Genomic DNA, 23,497 nt, shown 5'->3' with positions numbered 1-23,497 from the left:
TACAATATATTTTTAAATCAAGACTTAGCAACAAGTATAGTAATATAATTCTACACATTTATAATGGAATCTACTGCTAGTCACTAGAATTTGATGAAGAATTGCGCATGCGTTCATATTGGTAGAGGCGAGGTGGGAACATCCATTCTGTTCGTTTCTTCCACAAACATAAGCATGTTTTTTTGCACAAGTTTGCAACTTTATGGACTATAAACCGGCTCAAAATACTCGCTAATTATACCCCCAAATCTGTAAGTACTCAGTTCGTTCACTTTGCTCTTATATAACAAATTTCCTCCATATACGCTGTCGAGTTGTTTCGCTTAATTACGTAGCCTAGCTAGCTGTTGCGTGTTGTATCGTAGGACCTGAGCTTCTAGTAGCTACCCTGCTTGAGTGTGAGGATACGAAGTAGAGAATACTTTAAAGCAGCATGGGACACATTTGTCAGATTAAAAAAAAATTTAAAAAAAAATTAAAAGCATCGTGCAATACTTACTGCACGTATTCAAGGGCTACCCGCCGGTGCAGCGTGCATTGTAGAGTCTTTAATGTCTTAAAAAAGGTGCTAGGGTCATCTTCAGTTCGCATACCTTTCGTTTAATTTATTGTTTCTAGCTAAATGAAACATGACAGTCCAACAGGAGCTCTGCTCATACGCTAAAATTAAACGGGTGTCTACCCGATTGCTCCTGGATAGCTTTAGTCACATGGTAATTCATTAGCACTGTTTAAGATCATCCAAGACCGTATTGTAGCTTATTAAAGTCCCTTTCCACTGTGTGATTAAAAGGCAACTAAAACTATGATCCAAGAAGATGTGAAAAAAAAATAATTTACCCAACTGAAATGTATATTAGAACTAGACTTTAGCGAAATTGTGTGTTAAGTGAAAGTAATCATCATCACCATTGTATGTCTTTACAGATTGCCAAATCATCTTTTAGGAGGCCGTGGACCTCGGCTTGACTGTGTCCACAGAGGCTAATGGTGTTTAGATGAGAACAGAAGCCATCCTTTAGTGTGAATGTGAATTTCTCTGCACATTGTCAGATCACCTGTTTGCACAAGATGAAAATTGCAGTAGAAGGCTGTTGCCATGGGGAGCTGGACAAGATTTATGAGACAATTGAGTATCTGGAGCAGAAGGAAGGAGTGAAGGTGGACCTGCTGCTTTGCTGTGGAGACTTCCAGGCAGTGCGAAATGAGGGAGACTTGAAGTGCATGGCAGTGCCAGCCAAGTACAGAACCATGCAGACCTTTTACAAGTAAGTTCTTTGTTTATGTTGTGTTTTTGTTTGGTTTTTAAATCAAAGACACGAGTAAGGATATTTAAAACTTTATTATTGTCTGTGTTGCAGGTATTATTCTGGGGAGAAGAAGGCTCCGGTGTTTACCATTTTCATTGGAGGAAACCACGAGGCTTCCAATCACCTGCAAGAGCTCCCTTATGGAGGCTGGGTGGCACCAAACATTTATTATCTAGGTAGAGACTGACTGATTCCAAATTTGTTTGCCAGCTTGTCTGACTCGCCACAAGCCTGACCTATATAATCACCTGTCTCCAGGTTATGCTGGTGTTATTCGCTACAAAGGGATCAGAATTGGTGGCTTATCTGGTATTTTCAAATCACGTGACTACAGGAAGGGTATTTGTTTTTGTTTGTTTAGCTTTTCAAATAGTTGAGGCTCCACTGCTATGCATCATATTTACATGGAATGTTTTCATTTTAAGGCCACCATGAATTCCCTCCATATAATCCTGAAACACTTCGAAGTGCATACCACATCAGAAATATCGAGGTTTTCAAATTAAAACAGGTAAATCTCGCAAGTTCTTCCACACAACTCTAAATGTTTGTCCACTTCTTTAGCTAAATATACAATGTTAATTTTACATGATTATTTCTGCTAAGATCCAGATGCCCATAGACATTTTCATGAGCCACGACTGGCCTCGTGGAATCTACTATTATGGCAGCACGAAGGAGCTGTTACGAAAGAAGAAATTCCTTCGTCAAGAGGTGGAGTCAAACTCTCTGGGAAGTCCTGCTGCAGAGGAGCTCCTAGCTCACCTCCAGCCTAACTATTGGTTCTCTGCACATCTTCATGTGAAATTTGCTGCCATTATGCAGCATCTGGTGAGAGTGACAGTTGTTCAGTTAGAATTACTGCTGCTAATAAGGTTAAAATCGTTCTAACCATCATTTCGGTGATTTCTTCTTTTCAGCCTAAAGGTAAAAGTGCACCACGCGTAACCAAATTCCTGTCTCTGGATAAATGTTTGCCCCACAGGGAATTCTTACAGGTGGGACAACTTTTTTTTTTTTTTTTTTTTAATTGATATATTAGGATCAGAGTCTGGGTTAAAGTGTGTGAGCTAACACCTTTTGTTTTTTCAGATTGTGGATATTCCAGAAAGACCAGGTTCATCTGAGGGTCTTGAGTATGATCCAGAGTGGCTTGCTATTCTCAAGGCTACCAACACCCTACAGAGGACCACTCCTCACCCCTGGAATCCCCCAGAGAATAATGGCTTGCATGAACGGTACACACGTATAGACATACAAGTAACAAGGCCTGTAAAAGCAGAGTTAGGTTGTGCATGCATGATTTCAGTCTCCCAGAACTAAAACATTAGCTTGAACAAATAGCCAGTGTCATGCAACAGGGGAAAGGTCACTCTGGAAGAGAGGATCTTGCACTTAAAACAAGCTTTGCATTGTAACTTCCCTGAGCTCTAGGTGTAAAAGGAAACTCGAGCTCAGGGAAGGCCTTTTTGTGTAGGATGTTATCACCACCTGTGTTGCCTTGGTGAAATAAGCAACAAAAATAAGCTCTATGGGGAAAAACAAGTTTGATATTTGCATGTTTTGTTTGGCAGCATGTTCTCCACAAATTAATGCCACTTTTTTTTTTTTTGAAGCGCAAGAAAAATGCTAATAACCAATAGGAGCACTAGAGCTAGTCACTGGAATTTTTTTTTAAACTACTCAGCTGTCTACAATGTCAAGACAGACCAAGAATGAAGTTGCTGGTGTAGCTAGTTAGACCTGTGCAAGTTAGAGAGGAAGTATGAAACTCACTGCTTCAGCTGTGGGTTTTCATTCTTTTCCTTCTTCCCAAAGCCAGCAAGCAGAACTGAGTGGGGAGCAATTTGAAGTGTGTCACACTGCTTATTCATAAAAATACATTTTACATAATGAAAATAAAGCAGAAGGAAAGATTTCTCAGGACACCAATATTTGCTTAAATCAGCTCAACGCACGTTTTCAGTGAAGCCAAAACAATACTTTACATAGTGTATTTGCATCCATACTGGGAGACGGTATAGTGGAGCCTAATAATGAGCTGCCAAGTTATTGCTTCAGATGCTTGAAGCAAAGGTCATTATGACTGAGCGGTTTTTGTTCATACTTTTTTTTTATAATGTTGGATTGCATACACCCATCAGGTGGGACTTCAGCGCTTCAGAAGCCGCTATGATGCAGGTGGTGGAGGATCTGAGCGGGGAGCTTGGCATTCCAGACAACTTCAGTCCAACGGTGCCATCCTACAACCCCAACAAGCCCCATCGTCAGGCTACCCCGAGCTACAACACCAACCCTCAGACGACCGAGCTTTGCGCCAAGTTGGGTCTCACAGACATCTATGCACAGGTCGGGCGGGGAGAAGATGAGGTGGCGAGAGTTCAGGGCAGTACAGGAGGAGAGGATGACGAAGATGAAGATAGTTTGGGAAGTACTGACGAGCCCAGCGAGTATCCAACCGATACTTCAGGATTGTCAGGTTCATTTAATCCAGATGAGATCACCATAGAAGACGAGTGGGAGGAGGAGGAGGAGCTGAAAGCAGAGGTGAAAGCAGACGAGCTTTTTGATGCGAAAGCAGGTGAAATCCACACACCCAGCCGTATGGTTCTACCCGAGCCCAAATGCAGCGTCTCGCCCCCTCCTCTGCCCGACCTCATGAACCTGCCACCTCCTTCCCACTCTACCCCAGCTCACGCTCAGTTTGGAGCAGACGGGGCAGGACAGGGCAGCGGCGACGATGAGGACGTCACAGCTGCGCGCATCCTAAAACGAACCAGCATTGAGAGTGGGGACGCTGGCAGCAGAGGCCCAACTCCAAGAATCAAACGCAGAAACCAGGTGATCTATACAGCAGCGGAGGATGACGAGTGTGAGGGATAGTCAGGGAGGCAGTGTAAACTTCTCCGTTAGTTTATATTCATTAATTTATGTACCTGCAGCTACTCACACGAGCTGTTCAAAGCAGAGGCATGGCTTTATTAAAATGCCCGTAAAGGTGGACTGTACACAAGCAAAGAATTTGTTTCTGGATTCAGTTTCCACAGAAATTATACCCATCAAAATGTTTCGTTGTTTAAACATGATTTTTATGTATTTTAATCCAACCAGATTTTTTAGAACACTTTTTCTTTTTCTGACATTGTAATTTCAAGATGATTAAAGAGGCCAGAAAGATGAGAACAGCTTTTTTTTTTTTTTTTTTAAAACAGAAATAATGACTTCACAGCTTTATTGAACACTTACATACCGTAGGTGCTGATGGAAAAAGCAAGTCTTTGTTTTAATTACTTGTTATCTTACTCATACAGACCACTGAACCTACGTTAAAACACTGAACAATGACAGTGGATGTGTTTCTTGTATATAGTGAGCTGTTAGTGTTGAGAGGAACGGCACTTTTTTTTTTTTTTTTAAGCCTTCCATTTGTATACTATTTGAAAATTGTCTTAATGAGAATTCAGTTTTTCTCATCAAAATGCTTGGATATGAAAATAAAGCCGAAGAAAAGATTTCTCTGGACACAGATGTGTGTTTAAATCCCACTGATTTATAACATTGATCAGAGTCCTTTAAACGATCCATTCCAGGTTCACAAGTGTGCTCTGCTGAAGTCAACAAACATTCTCAGTGAAATTAAGACAATATTTAACATACAGTGTATTCGACAGGATCTCTACATCCATACAAAGAGCCAGTACGGTATAGCCTAATGACGGGGTGCCAGGTTTTTGGTTTATGGTGCAAACCAACGTCAGGGAGTAGTCTTGCGCCTTGTCTGCAAAGCACACACTCAAAGAAAGCCCCAAACATGATTGACAGAAAGAAAACAGGGAGTAGGCACTTCTGTTTTTTTTGTGTGTATTTTTTATCTATTCTTTCCTCATTTTCTTCAGCCAAGCCTTTGACAGCCACTGAGCACACAGCTCATTCTAGTAAGGTAAAGGAAACAGTTACGCCATTTAAGCTGAACACAACATGTGCAGATATACTCCAGACCAAGGAGGTTTATTACAAGCCTCATAGTCTAAACCAAACAGGGAGGACAATGGAATTTAATCAATTCCTTGACATTTGGGAACACCATTTCCAGATGGAAAGCTATAGATGCCAATCAGAATAACGATTTAGTAACCCTGTCCATGTCATAGTTATACACTTCACATCCAGTGTATATTACTGCTGTAAAGAGCTACAGCAAGCTTATTCACACTAACTGCATGTACCTCAATCTTTCAATAAATAATTCTCAGACTTGCTGAGCTTTAGTTTCACTAATTCAGAACTTGTCAGAAGTTGAAATGTTTACTTCACGTCTTAACTTTTTGGGTTACCATTTAGACTAAATAAGGGAGGAATCAGAGATGCTGAAGCTTATCAGTCTGCAGCCAAGAGAAGTAGGAACATGGAACATTAAATAGGTACGAATTGACTTGTGTCAGACAAACTGAGCCACAGGAGGGTCGGGCAGGACAGAGAGGGGTTCAAACTCATTCCCGGGGTTCAATTCGGTATTTATTCACAGAAGGATCTTATTAGAGGGGAAAAGCAAGCAGCTGCAAGCTGGGGGGGGGGGGGGGGGGGTGACTGCCATCTCAACCGTTTGGCTCTTTTAATGCCTCGGCCCTTTTTTTCTCCTTTCGGGACACTCGGCAACATGTGCTGCTCAGTTTGTGCCAATCGGGGCCGTGACTGAAAATGATGCAAGGCAGAGTGAACACGAAATAAATTTCACAATTAGTGCTAAATACTAGAACAGGCTTGCCACCATCTTCTACATTCCTCTTAATCTCAGTCTTCTCTATACCGTGTCTTTCCAAATGTGGAATCAGAGTTGTTGGTCAACAGACACGTGTGAAACGCTGTCTCTGTCCTCCATCTCTGCTTGCTTTTTTGGTTCTTCCTCTCCTCTTATTCTCTCTGCTTGAACAGGAAGATGAATGCAGAGTAAAGGCTCACCCCCTGTAAGTTGATTGAAAGAGACGAGATGGTTGTAGGGCTGTGGTGGTGTGGATGGTAGAATACAGGTGGTAGGGAGTTGTGGAAGTCTAGTTCCCTCCACAGCATGCTCGGGTGGAATGAGCATCTGGGTCCTGCAGGTTGACTCCCCGATGTCGGGCTGCATGCGTTGGGTTTTGGGTGTCTGTTTTTGGCATCTTTTTTGCTAGATTAAAGAGAAGAGGTTTATTTAGACTGTGACAAGCATATAATTCACGAGGCAGGACTCCTGACGTCTATTAGTCTCTTCTGTGAAAGAAATTATTCTTATATAAAACACAACACTCACCAATGGCCAGGAACAGCTCATTGACGTTCATGGCTGTCTTTGCAGAGGTTTCCATAAAAAGCAAACCAGTGTCTTCGGCATATGTCTGGGCTTCCTTTACCATTCAGCATATGAAAAGATCAAATTATTACACAGTATTTAAAAAACTACTAGCACAAATGCTAAAACCTGCAGATGAAAGGAACTAAACTGTTTTCCATTCACAAATCATGACTGTAATTCAGCATCACATATAAAAAAAAAAGTCACATCCGACCGATTCGGACATAAGTGGTATCGTGCCATCTCTAATTTTAAGTAGCCTTAAGGAGGCATAATGGACTAATACAGTCTGAATGCTGCTTGCTAACCAAGCTTACTAGCATTAACATATAATTTTGTCCTTGGTTCTGCTCCACATATAATGATTTTGAAAACAAACCAAACACAGCATAGTGTAGTGTAAGCCAGAATGTAAGGTTTGTAATACGGATTCCCAAACCAGTGGATGGCGAGTACCCTTTTATATACAGTTTACCATTCTAAACTAAAATTGGATGGCTCCTCTTATTGAGCTCAGTTCTTGGTGTCATGGAGACCACCTTCCTCTGATATTCTGCTCCATGCTGACATCACTGTTACAAAGCCACTTTCAGCTACTCTCCTGTCACAAGAGGTTGCCACAGTGTGTAGCTCCAACAGAAGCTTCTATATGTACACGCATATACAGTACATCCCAAAGGTGTTCTAGTGGATTCAGACAATAGAAGTGTGGCTGTACCGGGATCCAAAAGGTCAGTGACAGCACTTACACATTCAAACCATAGCTAACTAGTATTGTGGGCCAAAGTCAGACCAGAAAGCATTCCCCACAGTATTAAAATCCAACCGTAGTAGCCTACACTGCTGCAACAAGCATGGTTGGGTTTTTTTATTCATGCTGTGAGATAATTAAAGCAAAAGATTCACTGGGGACTATTTTGTTAGTTATGAATTGCAAGTGTGTTCCCTTTGCAGCCACATATTTCTGCTTTAGGCTAGCAGTTACAGCTAACGGCTTCAAGGCTGAAGATGTGAATCTTAATAGTCTGTCAGCTCCAACAACTGTGGCCTCTGACCTCTTTCATTAACAAGGTGCTTCTATCCATAGGACTGCTTCTGTCTTCAGGAAGTAAATTGGTTATGATTTAATTTGGACCAACAGGGGTGCGTTACCTCATACTCCACCAGTCTCTTCTCGGCCAGGTCAGCCTTGTTTCCAGCCAGGGCAATAACAATGTTAGGACTGGCCTGCCTCTGCAGCTCCTTCACCCAGGCCTTGGCTCTCTCAAACGTCTCCTGCACAAACACAGAACCAAGGTCAGATAAACTACCATGGAGATACCAAGCAAATATGATGAGATTAACTTTTCACCTTTGAGCTGATGCAAATAATGGAGCTGGGCAGTATAATGTAATAACTTCTTTCAAAAGTGCGACATTCAAATGAAACGTCAGTAAGTTCAAAGCCTCTGTGTTGGAAGCATGACTGAGGTACTGACAGAAAGAAAGTTACTTGTTAAAATGTAAAAGTCTGAAGACACAGTATGTGTTAAAAAATAATTTAAAAAAAAAAAATCAATGTCTTGATTATAATATGGGTAAGTACAGAATCAGTTAATTTCAATAAAAGAACTAGGTGAACCCAAAGTCACAGCTAACATTGGAGATGTGTGACATCAAAAATGTTTTCCATTTATGCTTTGATAGATTTCAGAATTGCTATTTACTAGAGGTGGGAATCACCATACATCCTACGATACGATATTATCACAATACTTAACGCACGATACGATATTATTGCAATTTTTTAAAATATTTTGCGATATTCAGATTCTGTACATAAAGGTAAACTTTATCAATATTCATTTTATCTAATATCAAAGTCTCGCACTCAGTCTTTCTCTCATTTCAGTCAGTTTTATTGTTGACAAACTGAACGGTTAAACACGGTTAAAGTTAAACACATTTGGACAGTGAAGGAATGTCAGGATTCTTGCTCAGAAAAAGGATCAACATGCTCTGAAGTCAGAGCACAAAAACTTTTTTTGTAACAAAATATCGATTTCTGCTGTCCCTGTATCGATACATTATTAGCAAACAAAATATCACGATACTACACAGTATCGATTTTTTCCCCCACCCCTACTATTTACACAAATATGCATGACTGTAGATAACAACCATTAAAAGTTTGCAAAACCTGATTCAAAGCAGCGTGTTTGGGCTGCACTTATGAAAACACATTTGAAATAAAAGACAGCTGATATTCCTACTTGGGAAGTGGAATTTCTACAGCACTTTCCTTCTCCTGCTCAGAGTCCCCAGGATTTTCTTTACTTGTATTTGCATAGTCTAACACAGACAGTCAGGCTAAGTAATCCCACAAAGGTGGTCATCGGCCTGATTAGTCCATCCAAGAAGGAGGTGTGTGTCGCTTACAGCACAAACCAGTTGCAACATGGACAGGTCCCGGGAGATGTTTTACAAATAAAAGAGCAAATTTTAACGTCTCTCTATATTCTCTTTTTCTGCCTTCCCTTTCCCCATCACCACCAGAACCAGTTAGGAAACTATGGGCATCTGCCTAAAGCATGGTTCTGTACGAGATCTGTTCCTGTTTAAACTGAATTTTTCCTCCCTGCTGTCACCAAGTACTTGCTCAATGGATATTATCATCCTTGTGCACTGTTATTGTGAATGAGTGTTGTATACATAAAATCTAATTTAATAAACATAAAAAATATGAAGTGGTCGAACATATAATACATGTTGAATGTAATATATTTGTTGTGACACATGATTTGAGTGGTCATAAAAATAAAAACTCCATTAAGGAAAGCTGGTAAAACATTTCGACTGTCACTTCATAGACCTTACAGTATCAGTGGCCATCATGACAACACAAGAAGATCAGACTCAAACTGTGAGTACACAGACACGGGAAGAAGCTGCTAACGCCACACAGAAAGGCCCAGCCAGACGGTGGATTTACACTGTCACACAGGACAAATATAAAAACATGTTGTAAACCATTAAGTAGATCAAAACGCAAATTTGTGTTTCAACATCAGCCAGTACACGAACTGGATGCAAGGTTCAAAGTTTCTATCATTCACGTTGCGCTCAAGAATCTTTATTCCTTGTTGAAGCTTCACACTGGGCTTAGGGGCTCTTCCAGGAATGGTGACACTATTTCCCAGAGACATTCATCAGTAGGTGGTGGTTTTGCATTTGCCAAATGTCTTATCTTGAATATACAGATGTGAAGCACAAGCTACCATGGCGATTTAACTCAGTACCACCTTCATAATTCAAAACCCAGGGGTTCAATTCAATTCAATTTTATTTATACAGCGCCAAATCACAACAACAGTCGCCTCGAGGCGTTTTATATTGTACAGTAGATCCTACAATAATAGATACAGAGAAAAATCCAACGATCATAGAGAATATAACTTCAGGTGAACCCTGAAGTTCACCTGAAGTTATCCTCCAACTCTAGCTCTGGGATCATGGGAGCTGGAGATTGAACCACCATCCTTCCAGTTATCAGATGGCCTACTCTACCTTCATAGTCACACCTAACTTCCTGAATTTCAATGATACCAAATATATCCATGTCTAATGATGTAGAGAATGTGGGACGACAAAAAAAAAGAGAAAAGGAAAGAACTCGAGGAGTTTCCAGGTTAATACTGATATTAGGCTGTCGGAGACATTTACGCTTTTCTACAACTGTCTTTCAGTGAGAATCTTTACATGATTGATTTAGGTAAATGAATTGTGAATGTTGAAAAATACCTATCGGCAGCAGTCCGACATTTTAGAACAAATATCAGTGCAGCCAAGACCAACTGAAATTAGGAAATATTTCTACGTACCGGCTTGGTGATGTCAAAGACAACAATAGCAGCCTGAGCGCCACGATAGTACATGGGAGCCAGGCTGTGGTATCGCTCCTGTCCTGCAGTGTCCCAGATCTCAAACTTCACTGTGGTATCATCAAGACACACCGACTGTGCCAGGAATGCAGCTGGACATAAAAAAGAAGCATGAGAGATCATTATGGGGTTCTTAAATCCACCCCCCCAAATCAATCACCTGATTAGGAGTTCTCCCAGTTCTTACCTCCTATAGTGGTCTCTTGGAACTCATCAAACTGCCCTTTGACAAAACGCAGCACCAAACTGGACTTGCCCACAGCCATGTCCCCCAGCAGCACCAACTTGAACTGGCAAATCTTGGTCTGCGTTAGTGTGCCGTTGGAGCGGCCTCCGCTCCCTCTGGAGCTCATACTGACCAGAGACAGCAGGGGGGCTGGGCCTCCTCCCTCAGTGGAGACAGGTGCTTTTGGTCACTTGTGCTGCTTCCCAAAACAGACCGAGAGTCACGTCTCACTGACGACGTCTTGACCTCTGTTCTAGTCGTGTTTGGTCTGTGTGAAAAAGCCAGAAGACTTTTATTTCGGTTCAAGATTACACACTGTCTGCCCTATATACACACACATATCCTTCTTCCTCAAGGTAACAAATCTTCTCCCGGCGGATCCATACTTTCTAAAGATTAGAAGTTTTCTATGCGATCAAGCACAAGTTTTAATTGCGACTGTAATGTCTCACGTGTACTACCTCTCAATGTGATCACGCCTTACCTCATGAAACGGAAATCCAAGCCGATCCAGAAATAAGTTCTAAAGATTTAAGCCTCATAGGAGGGATGGAGGTCTCGCATACAATCCAGCACCTGTTTAAATCCTAACTGCATTGCACAATATGTACCAACCTTCACATGCTGCTGCGTTCACTGAATAAGAGATGTGTGGGGAGAATAGCGGCCCATTTGATCTGGAGTTTACTGGGGATGCTGCGCTTCTAATTGCTCTCTCCCACCTCAGACACTCGACGCTAACAACCCCCCTCCCCCCGGCACTGCAGCACTTTCTCCATTTGAAACATTAACCTCAGCACCCCGCTGACACGCGTCAGGACAAGAGAGCAGACGGATGACATCCTGGCGTACTCGTGTTGAGGCAACTCCCACAATGACTGTTATCAGATCAGCAACCCTTATCTCGGGTTATGTGCTAGCGGGACAGCGATCCGAGCATTCGGTTCGGACGACACAAAACTGAAACAAAGCCTCGCATTTCGACGCCCAAAGAAACACAGCCGTTCCAGCCGAGCGTATAAGTAACACAGAGGTACTGAGAGGAAAACATAAGTCTATTTACCGTGTATAGTGTCGTTTCAGCCGTGCGGGTAGCGCTGACTTAACTGTTGACAATTTGGCTATCAGCTGGTGAAAGAAAAAAATGTTAACGCTTCCTGGAAATTGGCGCATGCGCACTGAGTGCCGCATTGTCAATTCTGGGAAGAAAAGAAGAGCCGCATATCCTTTGATTTTTTTTCACTCGTCTTTATATGGCACTTTTTAAAAATACAAATTTAGATCAATTATAAGAGTCACAGAACACAAGTTCGACGAACAAAATACCGCGCACAGTAAGAATGACTTATTCATAGAAATGATTCATTCTCAGAAAACACATCACCCCCTCTGGAAACGTTCTTTCTCGTCTGCTTATATTTTTTCCGATCTTTAAAATGTATTCTAGGAAACGTAGACGGGGTTATTGTAGTGAATTCTTTGGGTAATATATTGGCAACCTTCTAGAAGCTCCTCTGAAGGTTATTATTTTTGATAACCTCTAAGGAGCGTTACCTAAAGTTAATATTTAAATTTAAATATATATATACATAGTTAAAAAAAAAAACCTGGTAAATGGTTTCACAAACAATAGAATTCCGGAATGTCCATTTAAAAAAAGAGACTAAACTTTTTATCATTGTACGAATGCACAAAGCATTGTATAATTTAATTATTGCCTTTATTTTCGACAAAGATTTAAATCCTTTTTTGAAAATAGAAAAATATGGCAGTCATTGATAATATTAACCCGAGGCTTTTAGCTTTTAGTCAAATTTTAATGTTTTAATGGCGACAAAAGTTGCTCAATAACTAGCAGATAATCATAATAATCGAGGCACAGACACCAACACATTTCCTGTTGGTGTCTGAATGGAGTTTCAGTGATTAGCCGCGTGGTTTTCTGATGCAGCCTCCGGGCTGCAGGGGGCGCCGGAGAAATCCTGGGAAATATCTCGGAAGTCAATACCACGTGAAGGATGTTTGACTTGTTTTCACCGGTGCACTGCTGTGCAGGCACACAAATGTGTCGGTCTGTTTTTATTTAAGACATTGTGGAAACGTGGAGGTGTTTCATTGTGACGTTATGCGATAACTTGCCGTCACTATGCCAGCAACAAACAGAAAAGCGCAGAAGAAGGGGAGGGACACCGCCGTAAGTGTTGTTTCACTATTCACAGTACTTAACAGTATTATGTGTAAACACACCACTGTTTACTTTAGCTCTACTATATTATGAAGTACACGATGTCAATTATATTGCTGCTGATGGTTGAACCACAATATTGCGGTTGTATTCAAAAAATATTAGATGTGTAAGAAGATATTAAAAATGAGCTCAGTCTCTGTCTATTACAGCACTACATGCCAGATGGTTACTAGTACATATGTAATAGAATAAGATGTATCACAGTACAGCTCTGTGTGTTTCTTGAACCCTAGACTAGCTTTGCATGATTCACAGTTAAAAATAAGTCATATTTACCTAAAACTTTAGGGACTTCTCATGCATGCGCTAACCTCATTATTTGAATCTGTGGCCATGTTTAATTTGAGAATCCACCCCTGTAACAGTAGTCTCATTGCACATGTGCATACTTTAAAATGATGATATGAGTATATGCAACATTTGTATGTATATGTGACATCCTTCAATGGAAGGATAAGAAAGAAGATCATTAAAGGTCTTAAAAAGTCTTGCACTGTGTTTTGGGAGATTTATTTCTGCTGGTTCTTTGTTGTTCCTTAAAACAGGTGCAGGGAACCAATGACAGCAGTGTGGTGAGCAAAGTGTCTGCTGCAGCACAGGGCTACTTCAACGACGCCTTCCTTCAACACTTTGTGTGCAAAGTGGCCAGGAGAGCGCCGCTTATCAACAGGTCAGATATTGTTTTCTCTTCTTTCATGCACCTCGGATGTATGTGGTGATGGTTTACTCTATAAACAAAATTTATACAGTAAGCAGCAGCAATAGAATTACTCTCATGTGCAGGGGAGGTGATGCACACCACATGTATGTATGTATGTAGCTGGCAGGGGGTACTGGGTAAAAATGTCTTGTGTAAATTAAAGTTTCTTTGGATGTTTCAGGGGCTATTATGTGCGCTGGAAAGCTGTGGACCACTGTGTGAGGAAATTCCTTCAGATTACAGAAAAATGCCCTGAAAGACAGGTAAGCTGTCAGCGTATCGTCCAATCAGTCTTTCTGGAAGCAGGTCACTTGTAATCATGTAATACCTCTTGGCACTTACTAGAGCAGTTATTTTAAATCATTATCCAGAGTAGTGGTCATTTCACTGATCAAAGGAAAACAAAAAGTGTCTATAGAATCTGAGTCAAATATGATTTAAAAATGCTCAACGTTCACTGACTTAATGTTTAAAAAGCTTTTTCTCTTTAAGGCTGCCATCATCTTCCATGTTACCAAATGTTCCCATCTTTTGTATAGGTTTCCATTCCGATTGGTGTCTTTATTTTTCAACCTCACTTCCCTGGTTTAGATCTTGTCTTTGGGTGCGGGCTTCGACTCTTTGTATTTCCGCCTACGTGGAGATGGAGCTCTGAGCGGGGCTGTTGTGTTTGAGGTAGATTTTCCTGATGTCTCTCAGCGCAAGGCTGCCCTCATCACTTCTAATATAACACTAAGGGGGATGATAGACTCCCAGTCACCGTCACTTACAGGTTTGTCTTTTTTTTCTTGGTAGTGGTTTAAAAAAATTATTTGTCAGGTAAAAGATGTACAGTAAGAGGTTAGTATGGCATAGTTTAGTTTGGTGAATGGCTGCTTGTGTTTCTTCAGGACCTGTCTATGTGTCCAGCAGTCAGTACCGTCTGTTAGGAGTGGATGTTAGAGAGGAGTCCAAGGTGGAAGAGGCTCTGCGTGTAGCTGGGCTGGACTGGGCTGCCCCTACCCTGATTCTTTCTGAAGTGGTGCTCACCTACATGGAAACACAATGGTGCAGTAATGTATAAAATGTGAACTAGAGATGAATTTGCATACACTTGGGCGTGTAACGCTAGTTAGATGATGGCAATATGTAGCAAAAACTGAGAATTTATGATCAAAGCAAATCACATTTAAAGCCGTTGGATGTTGTGTGTCTTTCAGGTCTGATGCCATCATTGGTTGGGCAGCAAAGCTCCTGCCACAGTCTCTCTTTGTTATGTATGAGCAGATCCATCCGCACGATCCCTTTGGTCAGATCATGCAGGAGCATTTCCAGAAACTCAATTCAACTCTGCATGCACTTCGACAATACCCAGACACCGCCGCACAAAGGCACCGCTTCCTGGACAAGGTCAGTACACAACCTATACACAAGACACTTCCTGTATCTTTTCACTTCTTTGAACAAGCACAATACCTCAGACCCAGGTACCAATTGAATAAAAAAAAAAAAACACAGTCGAGGCATATTCAAAACGTCCCTGTTCCTCCTGTGAAGGTTAAATATATGGCGTCTTTGTCTCCAGGGCTGGGAAGAGTGCGTGTGCCTGGATATGAATAATTTCCTCTTCGGGCTGGTCCCTGAGGAGGAGAGATGCAGATTGGAGAGCCTGGAGCCTTTTGATGAATATGAGGTCAGCTGGGTCTCAGCATTGCATCTTCTATAAAAGTGTGCACTACTGATCAGAAGAGCTCACTTGATTTGGTTTGGATGACACATTTTGTCATTTATCACTAAACCGCTGCCGAAAGTTTATTTATTGTTGTGACCTTTAGAAAACCTCTTTTCCAATTAATGTTAGTACAGCTGAAAACCACAGTGCTTATTCAAGAAGCGGTCTGTGTTTGTAGTTGAGTGTCAGCCTCTGTGGGGAGGAGTGCACACAATGAAGATGTTAGGATTATTTGACTCTACAGTTTCCAACTATGAGGGGAGAGTGTGTCCAGTCTGGCCCACTCTCTGTGGTTTTTGGGAACCGTTATGGACGGCATGCTGGAGCAATGGTTCATTCTTTCACCTCACCATAGAATGCTCTAGTTTTGAACCCGGGCACTTTCACACTGGCTTCACTCTGCAGTCCTGAAAGCTACACCCGTCTTTTATTTTGTCTTTCACGTACCACTTACTTATATTACAAATGATGAAGGTAAAAAGTATCTTTGAACCTGCTATTAAACAAAGAGTAAAAAGTCAACACAGTAGCTAACATCAGAATCATTCAATGATTGTAGAAGAAGAGCTTTATGGAAAAGTTACAAATGAACTTCATAAAATTTGGTGTTAGTTCAAATAAAGAAGATATAAAACCTCATTTTATTTTTTGGCACAACACCGGAACAACTACATTCTACCACTGACTCCTCACCTGTCTGCTCTCAGGAGTGGCACCAAAAATGTTCCCATTACTTCATCCTTACTGCATCTCGAGGCTCTTTGATGGCGCAGGCTTTACTCCCTCGAGCTCCAGGTAGCTTTCACTTTCCACTCCTTGACTTGACACTAACAAGCATTTGAAATGGGACGTTCTGTATGCATGTTGAAGTTGTGTTGTTGCTTTAGAATCTCCTGTGCCATCTGTTGGCCCTTCTTGGAGCACAACAGCCCTGAGTGTTCGGACCACACCGGTATGCGTGGAGGGGCTGGGGATGGCTTCTGCATCAGTGAGGCCAGGGTGGGTCCTGCTAACAGGAGGCTCCAGCAGAGGAGGCAGAAGAGCAGCGATCAGACTCCTGCTCAGAGAACAGGAAGGCTGGAGGTCCGTCAGTGTGGAGCCATCAGCAGATGTTGGTGAGGGTTTTTTTTTTTCTTTGGGGGAGGGGCAGCCGGTCTTGATTTAGCCAGGAAAAGTTAGTAATTTTCCCTTCTTATCCCAGGTGTGCGACTTTACCACACAGTTACCCCTATACCTGGAGTGGGTGCTGTGGTATTTGGAGGTCGCTCCTCTCCACTCAACCCGGTCAGAAGCCTTTTCAAAATGACCTTTAGCCTCTGTGGTGCTCTGGAGTCAGGGGGCCAAGATGCACCGAAGCTTTGTATGGAGGAGATGATGTGTACAGGCAGTCCACCACCGCCAAGATGGAGGCACTCTGCTACCCTAACCAGACACAGAGGTGAGGGAAAACAGGAAGTCTTGTAGGATCCTTTTGCCTTACACTCTTTCTTTTTTTTCCCTCTTCCTGTTTGTAGCTTTTTCTTTCTTTTTCTCTTTTTTCATTCCATTTGTTCTTTTGCTTTATGCTTTTCTCACATCTTTGCTTCGCCTTCTCTCTGCCAGTCTTTTATCCCATCCCTTCTTTTTCGTTACACACTGACTCCCTGTCACATCTCTGCAGGCAGAGAGTTTGTGTTTGTGTTTGGTGGAAAGAACCAATCAGGGGCCGTTTTGGGTGACGGATACTTCCTGAGTGTCGACCAGCAGCACTGGACTGAGGTTTGCTTGTTGTTACAATTTTAAACCCAGATTCTTAATGTTGCACGCACAAGTTTATTATCACATCACACAGGGCCCGTATGCATATAAACCTCCACATATTAGATATGTAAGGTATATTTTGAAGGAGTCATTTAGTAGATTTCAAGAATACAAGTATGGAGCAAGAACATAACGTGCACATGACTCATACATGACCACTGGGTGTCATTTACAGATCCCAGTAGAGGGCGTAGCACCAGAGGCTCGTCACTCTCACTCTGCATGCTCATATAAAGGTGGTGGTGTGGTGTTTGGAGGGCTGAGCAGAGCAGGAGTGCCCCTGGATGACACGGTAATCCTGACACCAACTGAAAGAGGCTTCTGCTGGGAGAGAATAGATGTACAGCCCCCTCCTGTACCCAGGTCTGTTGTGCCTCAGACACCATAACCAAACTCCAAGTTTCTGCTAAAGAAACTCTTTGATGAGATTTCCATTGTGTGCTTCGTTTTAGATACTCTCACTGTGCCCATGTGAGTGGTGAGAAGCTGGTTGTGGTAGGTGGAGTCTGGCTGCATTCAGACGGCGTGCCAGGCGTTGTTGTGATCAACATCACCACGTGCAGCAGTATGGAGTACAGTCTGGACACGGTTAGTGATCATTTATTGCACTTATAGTTATTCTAAAGGAAATCTAGCACCAACCAATGTTCTTCATCGACCTCAGGCCTTAAAGCCTCCAGGTTTGTTGCTTAAAAACTAGCACTGTTCCACTTCTGTGAGGAAAAGCAGAACTGAATTATCCGATGTTAATTACTAATGTATGTCCTGTCATGTGTAGACCTCAGTGCCCTGGCCTCTGATGCTCCACTCATTTTGCTCTGAGATGACGGACTCAGAAGATCCAGAGCTGCTCTTGATAGGTGGAGGAGGAAACTGTTTCTCTTTTGGGACTCACTGGAACCCTCAGCCTGTCACTGTGGACCTCAAACTCATGCTGGGCTGAATCAGCCTTGAGTATTTCCAAAATAAAGTACCAAAAGGTGGACTTATGTCAAGTCTGTTGAAGGGTCCAGACAAGTGCCTGCTTCTTATTGTAATTTTCATAATTATATAAGAAAACCTCTCATATTGACCGAGCAGCAACCTCCAGGGTGCCGAAGCAGAAGTGCCCGAAACTGTAGTTCCTCTAGTGGCCACTCGAGGCAGAGACTCCCATATTATAATGTTCAACTTTACAGCAGAAATAAACATTTCTACAACCTGTTCCGGAGATATGTTTTGTCTTTATAACTTATTTCTTCCTTTAACTATACAGACCCGTTATATAATTTAAGGGGTTTCAAGGCTGTGGCTGTGACTGACTTGCCCATAGCTGCTAGCTGTCAACAAGGTGTCAGCCCAACTAATTCCAGTCTTTGCCTTGAGAAGCCTTTTCAGTGCACTTATACTTGAAAGTGGACTTATGTCAAGTCTTTATCCTGTCTTCCTTCTCTCACCCCAACCGGTCACAGCAGATGGCCCCGCCCCTCCCTGAGCCTGGTTCTGCCGCAGGTTTCTTCCTGTTAAAAGGGAGTTTTTGCTTCCCACTGTCGCCAAAGTGCTTTCTCATAGGGGGTCATATGATTGTTGGGTTTTTCTCTGTATCTATTATTGTACGATCTACTGTGCAATATAAAGCGCTTTGAGGCGACTGTTGTTGTGATTTGGCGCTGTATAAATAAAATTGAATTGAAATATAATACGACTTTAACAGCCTGCTAGAAGTTTATTTTTTATATATTGCTGAAATTAGCAAGTTTCAACAGTTTGATAGATTGGTATGAAGTGATGATCTCCTACTGGGCAGACTCGAGGCTACACTAGCTCTATACTCCGCCTAATGGTACAAACCTCTGTGACACAGAATTCCAGCCGAAATTTGAATTTGAAAACTTGAATGGACGGGTGGGTTTTTAAACTATAACTTTCACCACCAGGTGGCAGCATTTCATCAGTGGATGCTTGAAATGTTTTTAGATGTTTCCTGTTTTGTTTTTGTTTGTTTGTTTGTTTGTTTTTTGTCTATCATTTTAAATAAATTGTGTTGTTAAATAACGGTTGGAGAGATTTGCCGTGACAGCGTGTCCCACCTGTCGCAGGGCGATAGGCAGGGTATACTTGGACAGGCCACCAGTCTGTCAGAGGGTTAACTCACAGAGACACAGAAAGCTAAGACTCAAACCCAAGACCTTCTTGCTGTGAGGTCACCGTGTTAACCACCGTTGTGCAGTTAGGAGGGATGGTGCTGGCTTGTTTTTTTCTTTAGTGAATAAACTTTAGTTATGTGCTAAAATGGTTCAAAACATGCATGGAAATAATCCACAGAAAGATTATTGTGCTTACTTGGCAGGTTTTATTTTTGAGACCTTAGTTCAAAATCGCAAACATGGTTGATGAAGGTTATAATTACATTTTTAACTCATAATGCCCAGACAGTCTTCTTGATATTTTTGGATGGAGTTTAAATTATTCAGTGAAGCGCCTAAAAGACTGGACAGCAGGACTGGCAGCACCCCAATCCCCAGGCTTGCGGTATTCTCCCTTCTCCAAGAAGTACTGACGTCCACGGTAGTTGGAGTGCTCGTAGAAAACCCACCAACCATCGTAGACCTTACAGGAGTTGACCTCCCTCCAGCGGAACTTTTCCAGAAGTGAGGGGCAGTCCTCTGTGGCCTCCAGGGCCTGGCCGCCAAAGTCTGCCTTCTCATAAAGCTGCATCTTGTACTGGGTCCCACTGGTCTGGAAAGTGAGGGAGGGAGAAAGGAGGTGAAGATGGAGGTTAGTGCAGGGAAAAGAAAGGGAAAGGGAGGATACAATGAGATTAGAATTAGAATCTAATTGGAAAATTCGTACACTACATGTACACCTAGTTTGAAGTTTGTCAGATACAGTGTGGCAGTTTAGAGAAAAGCTAATCCAAATTATTGATTATTTTTAAAATTGTAGTTCATTAGTTTCATTTGTCTTTGCTTGTGTTTAATGATGCTGTCACCTCTCAGCCGGTCACAGCACATGGCTGTCTCTCCCTAAGCCTGAGCTCTCTTTCTATTGGAAGCACGTTTCTTTTCCCCACAGTCGCCACGTGCTGCTCATAGTGGGATCATCTGACTCTTGGGGTTCACTTTAATATAAAGTTAGTTTATTGTCTTGCTAGCTGCAAGTAAAATAACAAACAAGTATCTGAGTGTATAATTTGCCTCTCGATGATCATGGTAAACTAGTCTGTTGAAGGACTGTATACTCGGTATATTTGCCATAATCAGTGAGATACCTTACATTAATCAATCCTTCATTGTTTGCAGTGTGCTCACTGTTTTGTGCCTTTATAAATAGAACCAAACTGTACACACGCATTTACTAACTGCATTGATTTAAAGAGGCTGCAGGCTGTGGGTCAGCTGGACCAAAGCCTGCTCATACAAAGAGACTGATGTCACGCTGGTCTCCATCGACACAGCACTGCGGTAGCATGAACATGACTGGATGTCATCTCTCACATAGTAAATGCTTTTTTGGGATGCCCTGAGCCCGCTGTGCCTTCAGTCTTTTAAGATATTCAAAAATTAGACTCCACACCTGCGGAGAACATTGTGAAGACTTCAGCTCTTTGTCATTGAGCGTGCAGTCTGTGCTCACAGTGCACAGTCAATAACAAATGACAGACAGGCTAAAAAAATGTGCACCTGCAGCAGAGCAGCATGCAGGCAACGCCTGACTTACAAAGTGGATCATCTTGCAGGAACTGAGGTGGTCGTTCAGTCCCATCCAGCGCTGATACTCTGGGTACTCCCCCCTGCTCAAGACATACTGGTAGCCCATGTAGTTTGGTCTCTCGTACACCACCCAGGCTCCACTCTCCACCCGGATGGAGTTGCAGCGGCTCAGGTAGGTGTGAAAATCTGAGCAGTCACTGTCGCACTCATAGCGACGGCCCTGGAAGTTCTTGTCCTCGTAGAAGACGATCTGAGGGGGGAACGCATAACAGTCTCAGTGCTCGTCCACCTTTCACATTTGCTCTGTTAGGCAGTCTAAAGCCTGGTCCCTGTCTGAAAGCTCAGACATTTTAAAGCAAAGCCACTGTTAACAGCTGCTCAAACAAGCAGTGAGGCTTTAATTTACAACAGAGTATAAGGAAACAACATCTGCAGCAAACCTCTGTACTCTCCCACATGCACTTTTGAACCCGCACATTAAAACTAAACTCTTTGCATTGACTCACCCTGCCCATCTTGGATATATTGTGTGGGATAGCCTTGGTGATGATGAGTGATGGTGATGCTTCCCCCTGAGGTCTTGATGTTGCACTGGCCTTTGAGCAAGTGCCTTTTATATGCCCGCTTTCCCACATTTATGAACAGCAACAGTGGAGGCAAAAGGGGAACAATCGCTTTGTCATGAAAATGAGATCCAAAAATTGAGTCAGTGATTCTAGTGCTATTCAGTTTTTCCAGAAAAGCGAGGAAGGATTACGGCATAATGGCCAGGCGTGGGTAAGCGTCCATTGACCCCACTACTCTACTGGCTGGGTCCAGTGCCCACCGTTACACATGCCAGCTCCACCAGCTTGCTCCCACCTGGCAAGGACCTGCCAACTCATGACTTATTGCTTTTTTGGATGGATCCACATGAAGCAGTGGTGAAAGTATTCACATCTAATAAGTAAAAATGGGAAACACAAACGGAGTGACCTAACTTCAAAATTTCAGTCTGAAACTGCTGAAATAACAAAAATAAGGAGAAAAACTGAGTGGTGTTGTAGATGTGAGTATGGAACAAGTACTTAATGTACAATGTAGCGCTGGTTATAATATGCATGTGACTTTTAATGAAATGTTTACAATTATATACTTTTGCTCTTGATGCTACTTATTTTCTTTAACATTACTCATAATATGTGATTTACTTTTGCAGTGTTGTGTTTCTTATGCATCCTATTTTCCAGGATTTTTTAATCAATCCAATAATTTGGACTAAAGTGGATTTGTAAACACTTTAAAAGGTTGGGGTGCCGCATAAATATGAACCCATATTTTATTCATAATAGAACAGAGAAAACATAACAAATGTTTAAACTGATCTCATTTGGAGTTTGATAGATGAGGGCAATGAAAGGCTTTAAAAGTAAGCACTACTAAAAGGAAACAGCTGGAGAAACATTTAAAGCTAATTTGGCTAATTGGCAACAGAAATAAAAAGAGCATGTTAGAGAAGCAGAGGTTCTCTGAAGTAAACACAAACAATTTCAGAATCATGCTCCTCGGTCTAAAATTGTAAGGACTTTGGAAAAACTGGCATGAGCTCAGGAACACTTGCAGAAATCACTGTCTGTGAACACAGTTCACTGCGCCAAATACAGGTCAAAGAAGCCATACGTGAAAAAATGATCCTGAAACAACACCATCGTCTCTGGGCCAAAGCTCCTTTCAAACGGACCGAGGCAAAGTGCAAACTGTTCTGCGGTCAGAGAAATCCAAATCTGAAATTCTTTTTGGAAAGCTCAGATGTCACGTCCTCCGGGCAAAATATAAGAGGCACCACCCAGCTTGTTATCAGCACTCAGTTCAAAAGACTGAATCTCTGATGGTATGTGGTATTGGTGCCTATGGATCTGACTGCTTGCACATCTGGAAAGGCAACATCAAGGTGAAATACAAAGCAACAAAACCTGTAGCTTTTTCAAAAAACAAAGAATATGACTTCATAGTAGACGAGTCCAGGTGCTGAATTGACTTTCCTGCAGTGCAGACCTTTCAAATGAAAACATTTGGCTCATCGTGAATGAACAATCAGACAAAGAAGGCTCTGGACTATGGAGCAACTAGACTCTTATATCAGAGAAGAACAGGGCAACACTCCTCTCCCAAAACTCCAGCAGCTGCTCTCTTCAACTGATGCTAAAAGAGGCGCTGCAGCACAGTGGTAAACTTGGAACATGCAGCTGCCATCAAATTCAAAATAAGCTTTTTTTTTCCTGAAAATGCTACATTTAATTGTCTTCTGTGTTGAATAAAAAAATGATTTATGAAATCTGCAAGTCTTTGCATTCTGCTCTTATTTACATTTTACACAAAAGTTTCAACTTTTACGGAATTAAAATTTTACTGTGCGTTCTGTCGTGTAATAAAATTCAGTGGTAAGTGGCTTAACAAACAGGAAATAATGGTGAGGTACAAGGACTGAACTGAAAATGAATGAAAAAGCAGCCAATGTCCAAAGACAATCTTTGAAAGCCTCTCAGAAAGCCTGGAGAACTATTGGCACCAACATATATATA

General features: G+C 42.0%; 4 protein-coding genes across 6 annotated transcripts; 2 read left to right on the top strand and 2 right to left on the bottom strand.

The window, feature by feature from the left end:
• Nucleotides 1–92: 92 nt before the first annotated feature.
• Nucleotides 93–5,531, top strand: dbr1 (debranching RNA lariats 1). 2 transcript variants are annotated; one of them, XM_086265849.1, is made up of 9 exons: nt 93–251; nt 928–1,268; nt 1,362–1,486; nt 1,569–1,649; nt 1,736–1,821; nt 1,917–2,141; nt 2,231–2,308; nt 2,403–2,548; nt 3,455–5,526. In XM_086265849.1, the coding sequence occupies exons 2-9, from the start codon at nt 1,072–1,074 to the stop codon at nt 4,191–4,193; spliced, it is 1,677 nt and encodes a 558-aa protein (XP_086121975.1). In that variant the 5' UTR covers nt 93–251; nt 928–1,071; the 3' UTR covers nt 4,194–5,526. The 2 variants fall into 2 exon arrangements, with proteins under 2 accessions (XP_086121975.1, XP_086121976.1); XM_086265850.1 differs by having other exon boundaries at nt 106–251; nt 1,054–1,268; nt 3,455–5,531.
• Nucleotides 4,841–11,955, bottom strand: rab5b (RAB5B, member RAS oncogene family). The gene is made up of 6 exons (XM_086265859.1): nt 11,849–11,955; nt 10,747–11,053; nt 10,500–10,651; nt 7,792–7,914; nt 6,598–6,691; nt 4,841–6,474 (listed from the first exon to the last, which is right to left on the bottom strand). Exons 2-6 carry the CDS (start codon nt 10,910–10,912, stop codon nt 6,359–6,361), a joined length of 651 nt encoding a protein of 216 aa, XP_086121985.1. The 5' UTR covers nt 10,913–11,053; nt 11,849–11,955; the 3' UTR covers nt 4,841–6,358.
• Nucleotides 11,956–12,718: 763 nt separating this feature from the next.
• Nucleotides 12,719–19,000, top strand: lcmt2 (leucine carboxyl methyltransferase 2). Of its 2 annotated transcripts, XM_086265841.1 has the most exons (14): nt 12,719–12,979; nt 13,579–13,703; nt 13,915–13,996; nt 14,325–14,505; nt 14,624–14,780; nt 14,933–15,122; nt 15,298–15,405; nt 16,152–16,239; nt 16,332–16,559; nt 16,646–16,882; nt 17,105–17,202; nt 17,420–17,607; nt 17,697–17,832; nt 18,023–19,000. In XM_086265841.1, exons 1-14 carry the CDS (start codon nt 12,932–12,934, stop codon nt 18,185–18,187), a joined length of 2,031 nt encoding a protein of 676 aa, XP_086121967.1. In that variant the 5' UTR covers nt 12,719–12,931; the 3' UTR covers nt 18,188–19,000. The 2 variants fall into 2 exon arrangements, with proteins under 2 accessions (XP_086121967.1, XP_086121968.1); XM_086265842.1 differs by lacking the exons at nt 12,719–12,979; nt 13,579–13,703 and having other exon boundaries at nt 14,273–14,505.
• Nucleotides 19,001–19,588: 588 nt separating this feature from the next.
• On the bottom strand, nt 19,589–22,909 carry crygs2 (crystallin, gamma S2). The gene is made up of 3 exons (XM_086265864.1): nt 21,443–22,909; nt 20,944–21,186; nt 19,589–19,962 (listed from the first exon to the last, which is right to left on the bottom strand). Exons 1-3 carry the CDS (start codon nt 21,569–21,571, stop codon nt 19,690–19,692), a joined length of 645 nt encoding a protein of 214 aa, XP_086121990.1. The 5' UTR covers nt 21,572–22,909; the 3' UTR covers nt 19,589–19,689.
• Nucleotides 22,910–23,497: the final 588 nt, after the last annotated feature.

Source organism: Aulonocara sp. 'chitande type north' Nkhata Bay, linkage group LG16, assembly GCF_057382095.1.
Source record: "Aulonocara sp. 'chitande type north' Nkhata Bay isolate Kocher_YH1m ecotype deep benthic linkage group LG16, A_spYH_male_GT1.1, whole genome shotgun sequence".
NCBI lineage: Eukaryota > Metazoa > Chordata > Actinopteri > Cichliformes > Cichlidae > Aulonocara > Aulonocara sp. 'chitande type north' Nkhata Bay.
The sequence above is the reverse complement of the archived record's forward strand: the minus strand, read 5'-3'. Positions and strand labels throughout refer to the sequence as shown.

Coding starts and splice junctions, on each gene's coding strand:
- dbr1 (XM_086265850.1), top strand. CDS start 1,072: ATGAAAATTGCAGTAGAAGGCTGTTGCCATGGGGAGCTGGACAAGATT. Junction 2,142..2,230: donor CTGCCATTATGCAGCATCTG/GTGAGAGTGACA, acceptor TCTTCTTTTCAG/CCTAAAGGTAAAAGTGCACC. Junction 2,309..2,402: donor CCCACAGGGAATTCTTACAG/GTGGGACAACTT, acceptor TTGTTTTTTCAG/ATTGTGGATATTCCAGAAAG.
- rab5b (XM_086265859.1), bottom strand. CDS start 10,912: ATGAGCTCCAGAGGGAGCGGAGGCCGCTCCAACGGCACACTAACGCAG. Junction 10,652..10,746: donor CCAAGAGACCACTATAGGAG/GTAAGAACTGGG, acceptor TTTTATGTCCAG/CTGCATTCCTGGCACAGTCG. Junction 6,475..6,597: donor TGAGCTGTTCCTGGCCATTG/GTGAGTGTTGTG, acceptor TCTTTAATCTAG/CAAAAAAGATGCCAAAAACA.
- lcmt2 (XM_086265841.1), top strand. CDS start 12,932: ATGCCAGCAACAAACAGAAAAGCGCAGAAGAAGGGGAGGGACACCGCC. Junction 14,506..14,623: donor CCAGTCACCGTCACTTACAG/GTTTGTCTTTTT, acceptor GTGTTTCTTCAG/GACCTGTCTATGTGTCCAGC. Junction 17,833..18,022: donor TGGAGTACAGTCTGGACACG/GTTAGTGATCAT, acceptor TGTCATGTGTAG/ACCTCAGTGCCCTGGCCTCT.
- crygs2 (XM_086265864.1), bottom strand. CDS start 21,571: ATGTGGGAAAGCGGGCATATAAAAGGCACTTGCTCAAAGGCCAGTGCA. Junction 21,187..21,442: donor ATATATCCAAGATGGGCAGG/GTGAGTCAATGC, acceptor TTCCCCCCTCAG/ATCGTCTTCTACGAGGACAA. Junction 19,963..20,943: donor CCTGCAAGATGATCCACTTT/GTAAGTCAGGCG, acceptor CTCACTTTCCAG/ACCAGTGGGACCCAGTACAA.